At 38.0% G+C, this 21,942-nt stretch overlaps 1 protein-coding gene across 2 annotated transcripts in view; it reads left to right on the plus strand.

The window, feature by feature from the left end:
- Window positions 1-21,942, plus strand: part of MIPEP (mitochondrial intermediate peptidase) — a 72,722-nt gene that overhangs the window by 15,859 nt on the left and 34,921 nt on the right. For both annotated transcript variants that reach the window (XM_062615183.1, XM_062615185.1), the window contains 4 exons: window positions 13,887-14,040; window positions 15,013-15,090; window positions 17,316-17,520; window positions 20,181-20,290. In XM_062615183.1, coding sequence (XP_062471167.1) covers window positions 13,887-14,040; window positions 15,013-15,090; window positions 17,316-17,520; window positions 20,181-20,290 — 547 coding nt within the window. The remainder of the gene's footprint in view (window positions 1-13,886; window positions 14,041-15,012; window positions 15,091-17,315; window positions 17,521-20,180; window positions 20,291-21,942) is intronic.

Below are 21,942 nucleotides of genomic sequence, written 5' to 3' on the forward strand. Positions count from 1 at the left end.
GGGGTTTTTTGGTTTTGTTTTTTTTTTTTCAATGAAGAGACTGGGTGTATCTGGTGAAAGTAGTAGTTTACTCTGTCAGAAGGCTATGGCAGTATAGACACAGCATGGAAGGCCACCAGCAGTTGGCCTGGCTGTTCTGCTGCTTTCTTGTACTTTGTTACTGAGGCAGTAGTTCTAATACTGGCCTTGTCTTAAGCTACTTTGTGCTCAGGTGGGAACTGACCTATGTATATGCAGCAGTGTTTGTGTCCTGGGTGCACAGAACTTGCTGTGCAGGGGAGGGAGAGGGATGTTCAGCTGCTGGGTCTGCTTCTGGTAGCCAGTGCCGGAACACGCAACACTCAATAGTGTGTGTATGGATTGCTTGTTTTGTGGCATGGCCTGGGAGTGGCTGCTTTCGTTTCAAACTGTATAGGTAGCAGATACCCTTCTGTGAAAGTGGGAGCAAAGTAGTGGTTATACTGGAGGAAAGTCAAGGTCCATCTAGCTCCAAATTCCATCCTAACAGTGATCACTAGTAGTCTCTGGAAGAGCTCTGTCATACTCATTGAAGATGATAATCTTGTATCTTACAGATCTCCTATACCTTGCCTGTATAGTATCTTCAGAATAGCAATAATTAAATTCTGATACATTGTACTTAATTACTGTAAAATGATGAAATTTATTCTCTATGTGTCTTATTTATTTTCTGTAATTCCTGTAATTTCTGCTTTCCCTGTTTTCAGAGTTAGAGCATTAGCTGTAGAAGGGTCTGTGTTTCTTTCTCCTACTGGAGGAGTATCTTCTGACACTGTCTTATTGTCCTCCTTAGACCATCTCATGAAGCTAACCATATTGTAATTGAGTTGCTGATGATCACATATAGATTATTCTGCTCATCTTGGCATTAGGAAGAAAAATATTTCCTTTTCTTGTGCAACTTTGTAAAAGATGCAGTTCAGTTACTTTAAAAAATTGAAAGGCAGCTTTATGAAGGGAGAGCTACAGGTAAAACAGACCAAGGCACTGGCAATGTATCTTTGCTATTTTTTTATTTATTCAGGCACCAGGTTTGGCAGCTGGATCAGTGTGGAAAATGTCCTGAACTTACATAGGACCACCCTGACTGCAGTGCAGGATTGGGGCCCAACCTTTTTCTCCCTCCAGTTTGGACAGGGGTATTTTTTATTGGCAGGTATACAACATCTACAAGACAGGGAAGGCAAAGTAGTTTTCCTCTCCTTCATGTGCAGCAGCGTTCTGCTAAAACCCAAGGGCTTAGGTATTTCACTCTCCTGTGGTTTGTATAGTGGTCTCTCTTTGGGAAGAGTTCTTGATCTGTAGTGACTTTAACAGTGCTTCACAGTATTCTGTCCATATAGTAGTTATTTAACTCCCGCTGGTTTTCCTGTTACCTGTGTAGATGTGAATCTGCTATCCTTTATCTTGTGTTCGTTTTTACTGCTGTATGATCACATCCTTTCTTGAATGCCCCTTGGATGCTATGGTATGTTCAACACTTTTGTAACTGGAATATGAGAAACATACCTATCACAAAGCTTCTGGTGAGAGTTTTGACTTTTAGCTCTTTGTTGTTACCCTCTTCTTGAGCTAGTTATCTTGGAGTATTATGTCTCTAAATAAAAGTGGGGTTGTCTTGTTTTTTTGTGGGTTGGTTTTGGTTTTGTGGGTTTGTTCTGTGTAATTGGTGTTTCATTTTTTTTTATAAAAGAAATAAAATATTTAACTTATACTTATTGTATCCTATTTTATTTTGCATTTTTGCATCATGGTATTAAAAATATGTTTTCAAAGAAGATATATTTAGCCATTATGCAATTCTCTCATTCTCAGTATTCTTTGTTTAGTAGATGAATTATTTTGTTCTTCAAGGGTTTCTCTTTTTTGGAAGAAAAAAGCTTTGCCTTTTACAGAAAGTCCTAATATGCTGTGAGCAGAGTATGGCTTACATTTTTGTTTCTCATGTTTTGAGACTTAGTAGTAGTTTCTGTGGTGGATTCCTATATTGTTAGGAATTTCTTTTTTTTCTTTTTTTTCTGCTTAGTAAAATGTTTTTGCTGAAAGGGAAGCAAATGATGCTTTTGGGTTTTTCTTTGGACTACTGTTATTACTGTTGCTCCAGCTGAACTACGGAACCATAGTTTCCTTGATATAGTCAGGTGCATTATCTTCACAAACCTAGGTATAAAGAAAGACTACAGTGGTTTAATTTTTTGATTCAGTAATTTAGCAATGCTCTAATATGTTGCACATGCACCACTAAAGGGTGCAAGAAATATTAGATGGGATGATGTATATATCTATTGAAAAAGATTTACTGTTTCCTGCAAACAGAAATGCTGAGAACAAACATTAGATGTGATCCTGATGTGATCTTTTACTTCCTCTTTAGTTCTCCACATTTTGACCAGCTACATCAGTTTGTCCCAGATGATACCGAAACTCATGACATTTTTGATGCGTCTGCTTTATATCTATTTATATCTATGTTGTATATTTTAAATGTATTTATATATTTTATAGTCTGAATATGTTTATTCTGTATTAGAAGATGATCAGGGGAGCAAATTCTTCATTAGATTCCTCATAATTTGTTTTAAGAGCTGGATACCTCTGAAGAATGTAGGATATTCACATGCGTTTGGACTATTGAATTTTAATGACATTTACTGTCATACCAGGTTGCCTTTATTTGCGCTCTGCTTCTACAGTCATTACTGATCATTTCTGCTGTTTTGTAAGTTGAACAGCAGGAGGAGCTCCAGACTAAATTCACAGCCTCCGATTTTCTTTCTGTAAACTTAGCCGCAGTAATTTTGTTCCTGTCAGCTTTCAGCAAGTCGTTTCCGTGGAAATTTGATCCTACTTCAGAAGGCTCTCATTGATGGTAACAGGATAGTTTACTTCCCCCCCCCCCCAAATTATGTTAAGTAGCCTCTCTGGCTTTAAACCCACACTTAGGACAGTTTAATGCTTTTGTAGCTATAGTTGAAGTGGGTGAGAAAATAGTTGTCTCTATAAAAGCACATCTAAGAGAAACTGAAGACAAAAGTCTGAAATTCATAGTTGTAGTACCTTAAAAGAAGATAGAGTAATTAGGAGAACCTCAAGAATTTTGGCAGGCTAAGGGTAATAAAACAGTGAATGCTAGAACATGCTTCAGCCTCTAACAAGTAAGAAGATGTCTAACATGTATATTACAAGAATAATACTGTTGAATTTTAGTGCAGGCAAGTACCATAGTATTAATTAAATCCCATTACTTCTCAGTGAGTGCAGCTGCAGTTATAAATAATTCTCAAGGCCCTGATCTTGCAAAGATGTAGTAGCCTTTCTGACTTCTTCCTTAAAAAAACACAACAAACAAAACAGAATGCTAGAAAAGGCCTTTTGAGGTCGACTATTTGCCTCGAAGGTGGGATTGTGTTTAAGCCCCTTCTGACAGGCACAGAACTGTTCTTGAGAACTGTTGGTGGTGAGCTGAGCATATTTGGTGTTGACTCTTTTTTGCCTAACCTTTGGTTCTTACCAGGCTGGGCTGACTTTGCTGGCTATAATTCACTTAAGGAATTTTTGCCAGAATGTCATAGATTTTATTCAACTTGCAACTGGGATGTGCTTGCAGGGTATTGTACTCTGTTCACTCCCAAGGCCACTCTTATTATTTCCGCAGTCTCAAAGAAAAAGACCAGCACAAATTGGTGCCAAAATAAGCTGTTTTCCAGCTGTGTAGGAAAGAAGCTACCACAGCAACTGCAGGCATTTTGGATCTTGGGGTGATCAGCTGAGCAGGAATTAAGAATAACTCATCCATGTTCTTGTAGGGACTGTACATAGGCAGCCAGCTTCAGGGGAGAGTGGGTAGCCCTTTTGTTCTTTCAGAGGGGTAGGTTCAATACCAAGATACCTAAACATGACTGGATGTTTCTCAAGTTGCTAAAAGCTGTGATGAATATTGAGGTTTGCAAGTTACTTGTTAACAAACTTGTTTGTGGCTGCTTTTTGTTAAATTATTTTTAGTTTTGTGAAGAGTGTTCTCTGTTGGGAACCACATGGAAAAATAGCCCAACCCTTTGTGGAGTATGTGAGAAAACTATCACTCTGTTCAAATTGAAATTTGAAGTGGAAAAATAATGCAGAATTTAAAAAGAACCAGGAAATCTTTCAACCCGAATGCTCATAAAGAAGGAAAACTTTCCATAATACCTGTTTATAAGCAAGGGAAGGCATGTTTCTATTAAATCAACTAACGCTGATTTAACTTAAGGTGCGGAAAGTCCATTTAACTTTGCCAGTCACTAAGCTAATGAACTCAATGTTTTGGAGGAAAATCTGAAAGTTACTGAAAGGCTATTACTTTTTATTTTTATTCTTCAAAACATAGTGAAAGGACAAAGAAGTTGTTGTTGATATGAAAACAATTAAAATCTGAAAGTTGTGTACAGTATTGATATCAAACCAATGTTCCAAATTACCCCCGACCTCCTCCAAAATATTCTATGAAGTACAATTAACAGAAAGAAAAGAGGAATAAGAAATACAGGTGCTAGTTTATGGTTGATGAGAGTAGAAAGGCTTTCTATTATTATTATTATAATATTTAAGAAATCCAGAGTACTCTATAAATCATGGTTAAGAGTCTCCCTTCAGGTAAAGAATTAAATTTCATAAGTCTGGCATGTAATGAAAATTGGAAGGGGTTTTCCATGTCTTGATCTAAGTTAACCTGAGGGGTTCATCTCACTTTTATCTTCCACTAACAAGACTTTTTTCGAGTTTCTTTTGAATTTTTGACAGAGTCTGTTTTATTAAGCGATACTTACCCTGGTGTGCTGTATTTTTGTGGACTTAAACAAGATAACGTAAGGATATGTGAGGGACTTACAGCCGCTGATAAAAATTCCTGCCAACCACCTAATTTGCAATTGTTAAGAGTCTGACAGCTCATGTTCTGAAGAACAGTGATCCTTACTTAAGTATCCCTAATGTCCAAGTTTATAAAAAGCATTCTTAATAGATGAAAGTCATGCTGCACAAAACATTCTTAGTTTCCTTCCAAATAATACAGCTTAAGTGAAAGTGATTTTAGAAGTCTGCATTTTCTTTAGACCCAGTGAAGTCATACAAGCTTAGAAATAATTATTTTTAATCACATACTGCATCTTTGTTCTTCCCAGGGACACAACCTTTTTGTTTGAAGCCTGCTGCTCTTGAAGAATAACCAAACCTCATTGTGTCAGTTAGCTTCTTTTTAAAATTGGTTTTTAAATTGGTTTGGCTACATTACTTCTTTTAAAAATAGTGCTGGACTGCATACTGTAAAAGTAAGGTGTCTGGATTTTTTAACTTAGTTTATCCTTTAATATAAAGCAGGAATTTACATCAAAGAAACTACTGTTTTCTTTGATATTTCTACTTTCTTCAGGATGGTACTAAGATTTCTGCTTGTAAAATTTCTGAGCTCCTAAAAAAATTTTCATTCTTTCCTGGGCTTTGTTGTAAATACAAATGCTTTGGTGTTTGAAATCAGATGCTCAGTGTGAATTAAGATTGGAATACATTGTAGGCAAAGTGAAAGCAGAACAAACTTCTTTTGTTTGTTCTTGTGCTTCTCAGTCTTTCACAGTTTTGGACATTTAACTGTAGGAGTTATGCAATTCTAGAGGAACGCAGTAATTTAAGGTTCATTATTACAACAAAAGGGACTTCTATTATTTTTTGAAAGTTTAGCACAGAGAAAAATATTCTTTTCCACTGTAGATAGTTCATGTATGTATTTCTTGCTGCTGTTTCTGATTTGTTCAGTGAGATTTATATACTGGAGTCCTTTTTTTTTTTTCTTTACATAAATGTGAAATGATATTTCCTGCATCTAAGCTAAAAGTTTGTTGTTTTTTTTTTTAATATCTAGTCATGTAAAAATGCCTTCTTGACTTCAGGAAGTCTTCTTTTCTATTAATAATTGTGTTTTCTGGTGTGTATGTCTGTAACGGATAGAAATTTTGGTATTTCCTTTTCCTGCTCTTCCAGAAGTACATTCAGATCCTTTGAGTTTCATGTCATGTCTTAAGAAAATTTACGTGCTCAAGTTCAAGGATAGTTTTGTAGCACTGCATGTATCAAAAATCAATTCATATCAGTTTTCTTGACCTCAGATACCCTAAAAGAAAAGTTCTATGGTAAGAAATCTTTTTTATTAGAGTATACAGTGCTCTGCAAAGTTCTTGTGATTTATCAGACTACCATTCTTCCATCTCCTTTGCCTGCATTATCAAAGGCATCTTCACATAGGAAAGGCTGTGCTGTTCATCCTCTTGGGAATCAGGTATACAACATGCAGTCCAGTCAGGGAAGCCTAAGTACCACAGAGGAGCCAGAGCTCATAGCTAAGTTTAAGACTTCTGGTTAGGTCTAGTTGGTAACTTACTAAGCCTGAGAATGGAGTATGTTTGTCTGCCTTTCTCTGGTGACAGGCGTTGTAGGTGACTATTTGAAGCGCTCTGAATCACCTTGCTGAGGCCCAGAACTCATATTTGAAGTGAAAGGGTACCCAGACAGGATGTTCTGATTCTTGTGCTGGCATGCTTAGCTGACCTGAATCCTTTTTCTTCCTTAGAAGTGCTGTAATCGTGTTGTCATGTATTTGCCAGCTTTGGAGACAGCAGTACTGTGTTCTGCTAGTCACATTAGTAATGCCATGTGCATTGAATTCTGCTTGTCTGCTCAGCTGGGGCAGCAAACAAGCTGCAAATTACAGCACACAAGAAAAGCTGTCTTCAGGCACCTCTCTGTAGTTGTTATCGCCAAATGGAGCCCCAGCTGGTTTCCAGCTCAGATTAGCTGTCTCCAGAACATTAACCTTTCTTGCTAGTAGCAGTAACCCTTAGCAGAAATTTTACTGGTAGCAGGATTCCTGTTAGTGTAGTTCAGTATGGTTTGTAATAACTTCCTTTCTGATTTCTTTTCCCAAAAATACTTGAATGCGTTTCCTGTTGGAGATAAAAATTGTAACTTGGCTGAATAAATGTAGAGGCAGCTTGCCAAATAATGACCTGGAAGACTGTGCTCATGCTAAAGCAGCTGCTTCTTGCAGTTTTATTTGAAATTTTTACTATTTGTTTTAAATAGAAGGAACAAAGCTAGAGAACCCTGCAAGCCAGCAGTTGATAACGCCTTGAAAATCATGCATAAAGTGAGTCTCAGAATGGCTGCTACCATTGACATGTACTCTAATAAAAATAATTACATGCACAGTAGAGTCATCAACAGCTATTAACATGTAGATTGTGAAGATTGCTTTTCTCTGACCAGTGAGCACTTCAGGGACAGTCTAAGATGTAGTACTATGGAAACTCTGCTCCTTTGTTGTTTTGTTGTGGGTTTTGTTTTGTTTTGTTTCTTAATAGAATCAGTTACTGTCTGTTAATCCATTAAATAAGTTTTTGCCTTTCATTCTATCGATAGAGACATAATATGCAGTGAAATTGCCTGGTTTTGTTAGGGTTTTGTTGGGAAGCTTTTGTGTGCATTTTCAGATACACTTGGTTTCACATTTGAAAAAAAAAAATAATCAAAGAAACACCATACACCTGGATAAAAGATGGTGAACTTTGAGTTTTCCCTTTAGCTTCAGGAGGAATTAATTTTGCAGTCTTGGATCAGCCCTCAAAAAGGCTGGCTCTGCATCCTCCACATGCATGCTCTATTTTTGTTACAGGGCAGTTTATAGTGCTAAGGGAGTGTACTGGTAGAAGTCTTATCTTGGAGTTTTATGTGGTCTTTTAGATAATCTGGCCCAGGTCAAAGAGTGTTTTGAAGGTACAACCAGAGACCCTTGAACAGCATTAGAAATTTCATTCAGAGGGCTGAGGGAAGAGAAGTTTGGCTTGCTGTCACAATTGCAGGCCCCATTGCTGCCAAGAAGTTGTGCCATGGTGGTTTAGCTTAGCATGAATTTGGACACTAAAATACTGTGCCTGGGAAATGTGTTCTTGCAGCTTCACTAAGGTGATGAAGCTGTGAATAACTGAGTTTGGGTAATCATTTGCTAGCAAACAGATGCTTTTTTTGTTTTTTTCCTGCCATCTGGAAACAATGAAGTTGCTAATAGCTGCTACCAATAGCTGCTACCGTTTGAGTGCCTGTAATCAAGCAAGAATCTTCAATAAGGGAGCATGTAGTTTGTGTGTAAACTCTTCCAAATACTTTCCACCCACACCCTCCGGTTTTACAGATCTAGTAGAGACTGTAGGATTTCCTGTACTGCTCACTGAGTATATATCCTTTTTTTTTTTTTTTGAAAGATTCTGGTCTTTTAAATTAGTTTCTTCCCTTTTCCTCATTGTCCTCTAATCTTATCTAGTGTTACACACCTTTCATTCTGCAGTGAGTAGCATTAATTTTTGAAGGTGGGGGTGCAGAAAAGGGTGAGTTTTATATGCTTGCTTTTGTCACTGAAAGGCAAGATCATCTATTAATAATAATTTCAGGGGTTGAGTTTTTTCTTAGAGGACATCAACTTCAGATAGCTGAGGTTTTGGCTAATTTATATTCCTAAATAAGCTCAAAAGAAAGTTTTCCTGGAATCAGTGCAATTTTTCGGTTAGGCTTTCTTCGATGATTGTTGGTCTTGATTTGTGAAAAGAGAGCTCATGTATAAGGTAGCACCAAATCCAAAACTTGTGAGTTAAATCTGTGGTTTGGTGCCTGGAATGATTACTGCTTAGTGGGCATAGACTGGTATTAGAGAAGGATTTTTGAAGATGTACTGTCCACTTCCTGGAGCAGTAGGTTTTTTTTCAGTATCTGGTACTTATTTTGAAGTGTGTTATTGGTTATCATAATTGATTTTGAAAAGTGCTTTATATTATGGTATTTTAACCACTTTCTCCATAACTTATATGGTATTCCAGTGGCTAGCAAACAAACAAACTGGTTGCTGTATAAGGTGTAATAATCACCACTGATTGATGTCAGGTTAGTAAAAAAGTAATTTAAGTATCGGTCTTGTGTCATAAGACATGAGTGCTATTTAAGGATTTTTTCAGTATCTTTGTCTTCAGCCTTTGTACGCTGGTGTAATAGGCAAGGCAAAAATAGAGAAATAAGTGAGATCAGAACTAGAAACTTCTGTGTGTGTGTATGTGTTCTGCATAAAAAGTTTGGTTTCAAAACTTTTTTGTGATTTTTCTGCTGGCGAGAGGAGTATTAACACACATTGTTCATTTAATGTGGGAGAGGCTTGATCCTAACAGTGTTCTACCAGAAGTGGCTGACATTAACTTTGTGTAGTTATTAAAATGGTTGTTTAATCAGGGACTCTGTATTTAGAATGTCAAAGATTGTGACATCTTCCACCAGGCTGGGGGACTGGTTCCCCTGGGGAGACTGTCATGGAGCCAATATGGTCTGTTACTGCTATTTTCATGTGTGGGTGGATAAGTATCATGTTTTTCCAAAAGATAAAGCTATTACAAACTGGTAGACTGGTTACCCTCCCCCCCCCCCCCCTTTTGGACAGTGTGACAGTGTATTACAAAATACCTATCAGAAATCCTTGTCCCCATCCTGTTCATCATGGGGTAGGTTCATGGAGGCAATGCACGTGTTCACAGAGTGCTGAGAATGAGGAAGAAATAGGCACTTACATTCTCTCTGTAATAACATTAACGTCAGCTCTTCTACCCGTCAAGAAATATCACCGCTTTCCCTTGCTTCTATGTATCTGTGTTTTTGACAGAAATGAATCATGAAGTAGTTTCAGAGTTCTTCCCCTCCACCCCCCAGCAAACATGTTAGTCCAGTATTTCAACTGAGTGTGGTAATCCTTTGCAGTTAGAATGAAATGTTGTCCTCTGACAAAACTGGAATCTGTCTCATGCTGCATCTGTGTGGTGTTAGTCCTTGGCTCTGTACGACATCCTCACAGATCACAGGATAGTTGAGGTTGGGAGGACCTCTTCATTATGTGTAAGTCCAAGCCCTCTGCTCAAGCACAGCCACCTAGACCTGGGTGCCCAGGACCATGTCCAGATGACTTTTGAGGATCTCCAAGGATGGAGACTCTACAACCTCTCTGGGCTGTCTGTGCCAGTACTCGGTCACCATCACAGGGAAAAAGTGTTTCCTGATGTTAAGAGGGAGCTTCTTGTGTTTCATTTTGTGCCCATTGCCTCTGATCCTGTCTCTGGGAACCACTGACAAGAGCCTGCTCCATGCTCTTTGTTCCCAGGACTGGTCCCCTGGAGTACACTGCTAGTCACTGGCCTCCAAATATACTCTGTGGCACTGGTCACCTCTTTCCAGGCCTGGCCATTCAGCCAGACTTCAGTTCACCTCCCTGTCTGCTCATCCAGCCCATACATCAACAGCTTCTCTCTGAGTATCTTACAAGAGACGGTGTTGAAGGCCTTACTGAAGTACAGGTAAATGATGTGCGCTGCTTTGCCCTTGTCTACCAGGCCATCATAGAGGTTTTATCAAGTTGGTTAAGCATGACTTGTTCTTTGTGAATCCATGCTGACTATTCCTGATGACTTTCTTGTCTTTCATGTGCTTGGAAATGGTTTCCAGGAATATCTGAAAAAAGGTCTATCAGAAAACTATTCTGCTCTGCAGAAAATTTTGAGCTGTCTGGTCTCTCTTGATGCCACAGTTCTTTTTAGTTTTCTTGCTTCCTGTGTAAATGTGACTTAATTCCATGAAGTGTTTTCAAGGGTGCTGTTTTTGACTTTCTTACAATTTTCATACTCTGTTTTTCTCACTGGTAGGAGTTGCATGTTTTTGTTTCTGGCACCTGTGAAAATCTGACAGGTTGCTATGGTTGGTGGAGTTAAATTTTCATTTACTGAAGTGTGTGTTTATAGTATTGAATCATATAGATTCTTTCTCAAAATATCTTGTACCATCAGCTCTCTTCTCCTAGTTGATAGGGAGCAAATGGCAAAGAAACCCTGGATGATATTGCATGTCTAGGGGGAGGAAGATGTGAAGGTACTAGATGAGCTTTGCACATGGTCAGCATAGCATTGGCAAGGCTGATTGAAATGAGGTTGCAAAAAACCCTGCAGAGAGCTCTGATGCAACTACCATATGAAACCACTTGAGCATGTCTGTATTACTCCACTTGTTCTGAGATAGTGTTGTACATGGGCTTCATGCTGTACCTGGATTAAGAAATCATTCCAAGGTATGGTAAATTTGAGTGGCTCTGCAAAAAACCGTGTGAGACAAGCAGGATCAGGGCAGAGCCAGAACTAATAAATATTGCTCATCTGAACTGGCTCTGAGGAGACCTAGCTCTAGGTTACTACTCAGCTCAATGCTCAATTGAGACTAAAAGTGCTGTATAATTTTGTTTTTTTTTTTCCGTGTGATTTTTTTTTTTTTTTTTTTTACTATTTCATCCTTAATGTGTTTTGAAATAAGTGTTGTAATTTTAAAAACAAGGAAAATTGTGTCTCCCAGCTTGGAGGGGTGTATATGGAGAAATCCTGCTTTACATGGCCTTTTTAGTCATCAGCACGCTTATAGTAAGCGTGAGTAAAGCCCTTCCCAAATCTTCGTTCGTGAAGTCAAGCCATCATCATCACTGAGACGCTACTTTTATAGTGGACATTTAAGCTCTGTCCTTAGTTAAAGAAACGATTGTTTGAATTAGAAATGAGAAACTCAGCCTAGTATTTATGGTAGTATGTAGGATGATGGTGTAAAATTTTAGTGATGTGTCAAAAACCAGTCCTAAACTATTACAGAGGTTGCTATGACTAAAAGGTGTTATTTTTCCTTTTAGTAAAAAGGTCATTTAGCAGGTCTTGTAGTCTGCATGCAGGGAAAGCTTCAGAGCAGAATCAGGGCTGAAGCACTTAGTGGTGGGTTTAAGTTTTTATGGTAACAATACCAGCAGAAGGTGATCACAGGTTGGTACTGGGAAAGTCTGGAGAGATCTGAGATTCATCTGCTATAGCTTTTCAAAAAGTGCCACTTTTGAAGGAGTTGCAGTTCCTAGGAGTTACTTGCTTAAAACTCTTAGGATATTCAACACATACGCTGTCATTCTGTACTTCTGGGAGGGTTCCAGGGGTAAAGCAGTGTCTGTCATATTCCAAATTTCTGTAACTGATTATATGGAAACTAACTCATCTCTTACTCCTTTCTTCTTCCTTCCATCTCTTCTCTTGCCTCCAGTCTTTTTATCTAACTTGATGTAAAGTGATTTATATCATGCCTGTTTTTGTTCTTTTGGTGTGAAGACTTTTTGAGTGAGAAGGAAAATGTGTGTATTGCAGTCCGCAGTGAATTTAAGTGTTGCTACACATCTTGAAGCAATTGTGTCAGTATGATAGAGGCAGTATCTGCTTTATTGCTGTGTTCTAGTAGAATTAAAAATGGAATACATTGTCATTAGCTTCTTGCATTTGTAGTGTGAAAATAAGCTAATTCCTGTAACTTAGCATACCTGTATTTTTCACAGATGTTGCTATGGTAGTTGCAAAATGTTGCTAGAATATGTGATAAAGGTAATACAAGATACACTAGAAAAATAGAACAAAATACAGTAGCATGCTCAAGAACAAGTAATGCCACCCTGCTGTGCATCGCTGGATAGTGAATTGTAGCTGCAGTTGTAAACAGCATATTGGTAAGTGCAGGGGACTAGCTTGCTCTTTCACAGTTGGTCCCTCTGAGCCTTTTGATCATAGGCTTAAAAATAGCATAGTTCTCATCTTTGCTGTTCAGGTATTGTAGTCTAACTGTTGAGTGTTTAAATTTCAGTGACTAGTTTCTGTTTCATAAAGAAGCAAAAGCACAAGAGCATGAAAGAAGATAGAAGGCAGGGACTGTGATTCTTTAGAGTTGGACAGTCTTTACTCGGAGACCTGAGAAAATGGTGTAAAGAACACTTGGACTTTGTATGTGAAATGAAGGGGGCAAGAACATTTTTACCATTTGGGGTGCATGCACAACTACAAGCACATTCCAGTTCTGATTTTGCTGTTGTCTCCAAGGAGTTGTGTGGTCCTAAGGAGCTTGTTGAAGGTCTAAGTCTGCTTGATGCCCTTTTTAGGGTTTGAGTCCTAGGAAGTTTGAGCCCAAGTATAGGCTGCAGAAATCACTAAACTACTTTTATTATTGCTTTTTGTTCATTGTCAGTTTGTGTGTGCATGCAGATGCATGATGTCTTCCTCACCATGTATGTCTTCTGTGCCACAGTGTCTTGAACAAACTTAGCTGTTTGATGTCAGGCTCAGGAAATCATGCTTGAAATCCACTCTGCATTCTAAAATCTTCACATGGCTCAAAGCTTTAAGGTACTTTCTATGTTTTTCAGAGAGTCCCCAGAGCTTGAGGTGTGATTCGCGTGTGGAATGTGATTGTGTTTCTTGGTGTTTCTGTTGCTCCAGTGACAGACAAGACTGCAGTGTCAGCAGTGATTACTGGTTGGTTTCCTGCCCTAGCTGAGGATTTGGCTTACACCACAGCCAAAGGCAGCTCCATTTTCTCATTAGTCATGTGGCACAACCTTGGCATGGGAATGGCACTTGAGTGCCAGTGGCTTCTTGTGGATCAAAAGCCACAACCTGGCCACCCATGGTGTCATCGTGTTCTGTTTGAGCTACGTGTTCCTCACATCTCTGGAAATCATAGTCAACATGTGATGAATTTGGTATCCAAATTTGAATATAAGAAAAAATGAGTTACTGTGAAGCACACCACCATAACTAATCTTTGACTTAGTTTCATGATTTGAAAAATAAAGCCAAACATGCTCAGTAAGGGTCTTAAGGCTTATGTGTGTATTTTGTAACATCCTGTAACTTTGAGGTGAATGCTGTAGTTTATGTAGCTCAACTGACTGATTTGGGATTCTTGTATTTTCTTAGGTACAACATTGATCCTGGCTTGTACTGTCCATTTTTCTCACTTGGGGCATGCATGGAAGGTTTGAACTCATTGTTCAGTCAGCTCCTAGGAATCTCCCTTTACGCTGAACAAACACAGAGAGGAGAGGTTTGGTCTGAAGATGTTCGAAAGTTGGTAAGTATTCTTGTTCCCAGCATCTGAACCAACAAAGGAAGTTTGGGCAAGATGGTGTGTTCCTCTAAGCTTTGAATCAGATTTTGGTTTTTAATTACTTGAGTACCTATCAAAAGCGCAGACTACTTATCTAATTTCAGATCAAGTTAGACCGCAAGGGCTTTATACTCTCTTAAGTGCCTTTTGTATGCTGCTGTTTTATGGCCTTTATAATGTGTGTTTGTGTGAAGGGTTACTGAATCAGAAACAGTTTCTCTGTCTGGAGATGATTGCTTAACATTCAAGCTGTCATGAATCAGTTTTGCTAGTTTTTTAATTTGTAGATGACTGTAGACAACCAGAATGCTGTAGGTACCTATTCTAGCAATCATGTGTCTGCCTCATTTCTTTTTTTTCTTCTGTATGTCATTTTCACTTTGAGAACTATTTTTGTGTCTTTATTTTTTTTTTTTTGCCCTCTTCTTAAAGGAGGGTGGAAGTGAAAACTTGAGCAATAATTTACTCATCATGTTCCCAGGTTCCTCAGTTGTCTTCCATGTATTCATTTCCAGATCTTCTTCACTGCGCTTCCACCTCCAGCAAGAGCTGCTTTTCTTTATATCCTGTCAGTCAACTTATAAACACTCCTTACTCTTTCAATTTCTATTTTATTTCTATGGTAAATCAGCTTCTGGTGATGTTAGCTTCTCTAAAGTCGTGTAGGGGCTACAGACAATGTTACTTTTAAGACTAATCTGTGACTAATTAGTTCTGAATGAAATGCAGAAATGGCTGTAGTTTGAGGGACAAGTTGTGGATCTTCTATATATATTTCTTTTTTTCCCAACTATAATTACCAACAGATTTCACATTAATTATTCTTAGTTTTATTTGTCATTTATGCATTATATAGCTTTGGATTAGAATACTGTGTTTTCAATTTGCACATCACATCGGTGTGTTCACTGTGGAAATGCTGCTTTATTTCTTCAGGCTGTTGTTCATGAAACAGAAGGTTTGCTAGGATACATATATTGTGACTTCTTTCAGCGACCTGATAAACCACATCAGGTAACATTTGCTATCTGAGTCCAGAGTGGGTGTTATTTGAGTAATGACTGTAGTATTAGGCCCATTTATAATTTAAGTTTAGTAGAAGGTACCTTGATTTAAAAGAAATCAAATTTAAACAATGAAACCCTCTAACTTAAAATATAGTTTTAGGTAAAATTTTTTGTGAGTAACCTTCCATTTTAAAGAAACCTCACCTGATAGAGTGAACACAGAGTCTTTGTTCTACAGAATGCTGTGAAATGTCATAGAAATCTGTTTAGAGAAATCACAGATTCTAAACATGTATTTTCTGGTCAACTACTTGCAAGTAAAAACAGTCTGAATTTTTAGTACTCTCTAAAGGTGGAAGCTCATAATGACAACTAATTTTTATTCAAAACTTAATGTAAAACTGTAAATGGCTCCAAATCTTGTGGCTCACTCACTCATGCTGTCTAGTGCCAGTATACAGACATTTCACTCTGTATAAACATTTGCAAATTAACACTTTTACTGAGGTGATAAGTAGACAAACCTTAAATTTTTATTAGTTTAATATATTACTCTGTTTTACTAATATTTCACAATATACTAGGAGTGCTGTGCAGTATATTTTTGTAAAGAAGCTACTGCTGAAAAATGAGAGAACAATCTAAAAATTATGGTTTAGATACATCAGTAAATTTCTTTGAGCTAGTCATATTTTTTAGGAAAAAAAAGAGGTTTTGATAATTCTAAACCAAAATAAATTTTATTTTCTAAAAACAATACAACACAATTTTTATGGAATAAGGTAGTTTTCAAATGAATAATGAAGCACATAATAAAGATGGAGAAACAGCATGCTGCTGTTGAACAACACAGTTCATAGAATCATAGAATAGTTAGGGTTGGAAAGGACCATAAGATCATCTAGTTCCAACCCCCCTGCCATGGGCAGGGACACCTCACACTAAACCATATCACCCAAGGCTTCATCCAACCTGGTCTTGAACACTGCCAGGGATGGAGCATTCACAACCCCCCTGGGCAACATATTCCACCTGCCTCACCACCCTAACAGGAAAGAATTTCCTTCTTATATCCAATCTAAACTTCCCCTGTTTAAGTTTTAACTCGTTACGCCTTGTCCTGTCACTACAGTCCCTAATGAAGAGTCCCTCCCCAGCATCCCTATAGGCCCCCTTCAGATACTGGAAGGCTGCTATGAGGTCTCCATGCGGCCTTGCTTTCTCCCGGCTGAACAGCCTCAACTTTCTCAGCCTGTCTTCATACGGGAGGTGCTCCAGTCCTTTGATCATTCTTGTGGCCCTCCTCTGGACTTGTTCCAACATTTCCATGTCCTTTTTATGTGGAGGACACCAAAACTGCACACAATACTCCAGGTGAGGTTTCACAGGAGCAGAGCAGAGGGGCAGGATCACCTCCTTTGACCTGCTGGTCACGCGCCTTTTGATGCAGCCCAGGATACGGTTGGCTTTCTGGGCTGCGAGCACGCACTGAAGCCAGCTCATGTTCATTTTCTCATCAACCAACACTCCCAAGTCCTTCTCCACAGGGCTGCTCTGAATCTCTTCTCTGTCCAACCTGTAGCTGTGCCTGGGATTGCTCTGACCCACTTGTAGGACCTTGCACTTGGCATGGTTAAACTTCATGAGGTTGGCATCAGCCCACCTCACAAGAGTGTCAAGGTCCCTCTGGATGGCATTCCTTCCCTTCAGCCTATCAACCGAACCACACAGCTTGGTGTCATTGGCAAACTTGCTGAGGGCACACTCAATCCCACTGTCCATGTCAGCAAGTAAGATGTTGAACAAGACCGGTCCCAACACTGATCCCTGAGGGACACCGCTTGTTACCGGTCTCCATCCGGACATTGAGCCATTGACCACAACTCTTTGCATGTGGCCATCCAGCCAGTTCTTTATCCACAGAGTAGTCCATCCATCAAATTGATGTCTCTCCAATTTAGAGGCAAGGATGTCGTGTGGGACAGTGTCGAATGCTTTACACAAGTCCAGGTAGATGACATCAGCTGCTCTACCCCTGGCTGTCAGTTCTGTGCCCCATCATAGAAGGCCACCAAATTGGTCAGGCAGGATTTCCCCTTAGTGAATGATCATTGAATATTGCTTGTGTAACTCAATGTTTTTAGGTTTAATTTAATAGTTTAATAATTTCATTACTGCTTTAATATCATTGATGTAATGACATTGGCTGCTGTTTGCTTTCATCTTGAAAAGGATTGTCACTTTACAGTCCATGGAGGCAGGTTAAAGGAAAATGGAGAGTACCAGTTGCCTGTAGTTGTTCTTATGCTTAGCCTGCCCCATTCAGCAAGAGGCGCACCAACGCTACTAAGTCCTGGCATGATGGAGAATCTCTTCCATGAAATGGGACATGCTATGCATTCTATGCTGGGAAGAACTCGGTACCAACATGTTACTGGTAAGAGAGTTAGAATAGTGTTTTCTTTTGTTTCAGTTAAATGTATAATTTCTAGAAGAAAGGTGTAAACTAAAAAAGGGGGGGAAAAAAATGAAACAAGAAAAGTGAACAAAAAATGATTGAGTCATGTTGATACTTACACTTCTTTGATGACCTGAAAGTACAATATCAGATCCCCAGATTTTATCTAAACTCCAATATTCTTCATCTCCTAATACGAATTAGACAATTGTATCTTTCTTTTCTCTACTGCTGATCTTTGTTCTAGTGGTCTATCCGCTATTGCAAGCTTGCTTTATATGGAGTTGTAATAATGGAATAATTGAAATATTTAAAATAAATTCAGCTAAACTTTCACCTAGTGTAAAAGCACGATGAATCATGGGTTGGAAATGACTTAGGAAATTGAATTAAGAAAATCAGCAAATAATTTTTTGTAAAGAGCATATACTGACAATATGGAGAATCTGTAAAGCCAGGCTTTTTCTAGCTAATTCTGATTAAAGTAAAGTTGATAAAATCATGTTGTAATCGCAGGCATGATTAACTGGAGGCCATTTATCTTATGTAAATGAACAGGAATGAATATGCAGTCACAGCTTAGTGGATGCACAAGAAGGGAATATTGTCTTTTTTCATTTAGTCCTTCTTCTCAAGCAGTGGCAGTGAGTGTACTGGCTGACAGCTTGCAGGCTGCTGTGGCAAATGGGTCAAAGATGTGTTTGGCTAAAGCTGCTTGGCATGCCACTTTTCTTACCTGCAGACAGCTTCCTATATCATCATCTGTAATAGTGTGCTGGAAATCATAGAATCATAGACTGCTTTGGGTTAGGAGGGACCTTAAAGAGCATCCAGTTCCAACCCCCCTGCCATGGGCAGGAACACCTTCCACTAGACCAGGATGCTGAAAGCCACACCCAGACTGGTCTTGAATGCTTCCAGGTAGGGGGCATTCACATATCCACAAATCCCATTTGCAGTAGATACTTACTTATTAAAAAAAACCCACAACCAAATAGATTAAATTGTAGCTTCTCTGTCTGAAGGATTTTTTTTTAATGTTTTACCATTTTTATATTATGCTTTTGATAGAAAGGGGAATCTATGGTAGAGTTATGTGTTATCAACAGATACGTCTCGCCCAGTGTCAAGGTATTCTTTCTCAAGGCTTCCCGTTAAAATTAAAATAGACTGAGCTGGTTTTAAGTTTGTCACTACTGGACATTGTTAAAACAAATTAAGGCTGTATATGCTTTTTCAGTATAAGCTCTGTATACTTGAGGCTGTTAAGTGCTCTCCTCCACCCCTTTCACTGATATGGCTTTGCTTATATTGACCGCCGGGCATACTTGTATGTTTGGTAGAGTTCTCTTGCGATGAATCTTATAGGTCTGCATGTCAAAGTCTTGAAGGGGCAGGAAATGGCTGATTTTCAGGCTCAGACTTTCCATGAGTCCCTGGATATGGTTTCAGTGTTGCCTTAGCTCCAGGCAGTCCTGAGTCCCAGGGGATTTCACTCCAGATCTAGCATTGCAAAAGCAGCACTGGAGGTCAGTTGAATTGTTTCTGCAGAAAACTTTTTTTGTTTTCAGGATTTGGAATGTGTGACAGTCAAATGTCTTGCCCCAGGGATGTCTGTTAGGGACCATCTGTTCTCATAAGAACAAAAAATCTGATATTCTAGTTGAAGTGCACTGAGTGTTTCAAGTCTTTTCTACTCTTCCCTGCCTCTCTTCTCTGATTAACATTCCCAAATATTCAAGTACCCATTCTGCTGCTGGTGGCGCCTTGAAGAGCTGTGTTGGTCTGAAAACAGAGTATAAACAGGTTACGAATTCAGATTAGAAATTAGAGAAAGATTTGTAAAGCTCAAAGGAGGGATTAAAAAAAGGAGTCTTAAAGAATATTGAAACAAAAAACATACTTACATTTAAAACTAGTTTTGAATGTTGACATTGTCTCTAGCAGACAGGGACAGAGGTGATCCATGCTCAGTGTTACTAAAGCAACAGCTTTATACATGCCTAACTTTAATACAGAAATTGACATGCAGCTTTGATGTGGTGATGTGCTGCTTCTTAATAACTTCCAGGGGGTTTTGGGAAAGTGCTTTTTGAAACAACTAACTGTTAAGATACAATTATTGCAGTTAGAACATCTTCAATCTGCAAGAGTGTTCCTTGGATGAATGACTTGGTATTATATAGTAAGGTTAACGTAAAGCATAAGTAAGCTCAGCAAACAGATGGAAGCTGAAAATTGTAACTGTGAATGGGATTAAGGCAGAATTTTATTTACACTGTAGTTTGATTTAGGTTTAAGACACTTAAATATATTTGGTGTTTCATGTAGGGCCAGTTTGGCTACAGTCTGGTTTAGTTTAAAAAGGGTGTGATCCAGAGCTTTATAAAGTGCCTCACCCAGCTGTTCAAATATTTTGTTTTACTTTGTGATTTATATTAAAATGTGTAGGATTATAATGAAGTTTTTCTGGCAATATGTACAATTGCTATAGAAATAAAATATTGACTTAATAAATGAAAGAACATTAAAGTTCACCAAAAGTCCAAGCTGAAAGTTGCAAAAACTTTTAGAAAGAGTTAACTATTTGTGTTAATGAAAATAGCAAATGCTAATGTGTACAATTATTCTACCTCTAGGAACCAGATGTGCTACTGATTTTGCTGAAGTTCCCTCAATTCTAATGGAGTACTTTGCAAATGACTATCGAGTGGTTAACCAATTTGCAAGGCATTATAAAACGGGACAGGTAAGGAAAATTAATACGTAAAATATTGAAAATAGGAATTAATGTATTCGGGGAAAGAACCATATTTTCATGTGTTATTTATTAATAACGTTTAAAGGAGAAATAAACAATGAAACTTAATACTATAACTTCAGTCATTCAGAAAAAAAGTTGTTTTTCTTACTGCAGAAGAGATAAACCTAATACGTGAAAGAATAGAAGATCCTTATATCCAGGGTTCCAATTACATTTTTAAAATTTTTAGCCTTTTTTTCCTACAAAGGTTGTTGTGTAGTTCCTATACTACACAAACTTAGTGTAGCAGGTAAACTTCTGTGTGAATCAAGTTATGCAGAGTGTTTTAATTACAGGTAAGTTTTGACAGAAACAGTGATTCATCATTGAACTGTATAAAGTCTGTCTGTAAATAAATCTTGGGTACAAAATCATGGAAATAAATTAAAATCCTCTGCAGTGTTTAAAACCTCACGTTTTTAGGACAGTGTAGGGTAGTGAGTGAAGTATTTTCTCATGAAAATGTACTGCTTTATTTAGGATGAGATTAAGATTAGTTAGATTCTGGTAGTCATGAATCTCTGCATTAAAATTCTGATCCCTTTTTTGCATAAAGCTATTCTGTGCCGTTCTACTGTAAGGATCTACTTTCTGTGGGAAAAACAATGCTCTTTTGAACAAGGTGGCTTTCAGTGGTCGTTTTAACACATGTCAGCAATACATGATTCGTATTTGTACAACCATTTAAAAAATACAAACCAGTAAATAATAACCAAAGATGTTTTTCCAAGTGCTTTTGACTGAGTCAAGTTTCAGCGTCCTTAAATATAATGGCTGAAGACTAGACTACCTATCAATGCAAAATCTAGAAAGCCTCTTAAGTTGTGTAGTGTTATACTTCATTGAAGCATTTTATCCAATACTAAGCGCTCAGTATATTTCAGTATTACAGAAGTGAAATTACGTTTGCTTCCATTGAACACTTAAAAAAATACCTTGTTTAACTTTTATTTTAATAGATATTGTCTGAGAAATTTACTCTGGAAGTCAGCTTTGTTGGTTTGGCTGGTTTGTTTTTTGTTTTTTTACATGACAATAATTTCTGCAGAAATGGTTGCACAAAGAAAGTCTCCTCCTAGGAGTTGAAAGTACTGGGTTTAGGAGTGTTCCTCATTTATGTTTGAGTCCACATACTGAAATACTGCTTTCTAGTGTTCCCTGTAAAATTCATGTTAGTGTTTAAACATTGTGGAGTTAATCTGATTGCACAGGAGTTTAGAGAATGAGCTTTATTAAAACATTTGAAGAGATTTGTGAAACATATTTATGGCACTGTATTTTCAAAATGACTTAACCATGTTTAGTTACAAAAGCTAAGAAGCAGACTCTGTGTTCCATTTGGCATTTCCATAAACTTCTTCTGTTTATTGGTGGTGAAATTTGCCCTTTCAGAGAGTAATTGAGATAGGTTTAATGTGGAAATTCAGTCTTGAAGGGTTCTTGAAGAGTAGATTATGCTGGAAGATGAGAAGAAGAGCCTGAAAAGGGTCTGTGGCTTTTGAGGGCTTTAGACGGTTTCCTTCTAATTGCTTTTTAAAAAATTTAGAATTTATTTTTAAGCCATTATACAACATGTATAAGTCTGCTTTTGCTTATAT

Source organism: Pezoporus occidentalis, unplaced genomic scaffold (genome assembly GCF_034315485.1).
Source record: "Pezoporus occidentalis ecotype Australia unplaced genomic scaffold, CSIRO_AGI_Poc_V1 ctg18, whole genome shotgun sequence".
NCBI classification, from domain to species: Eukaryota; Metazoa; Chordata; class Aves; order Psittaciformes; family Psittacidae; genus Pezoporus; species Pezoporus occidentalis.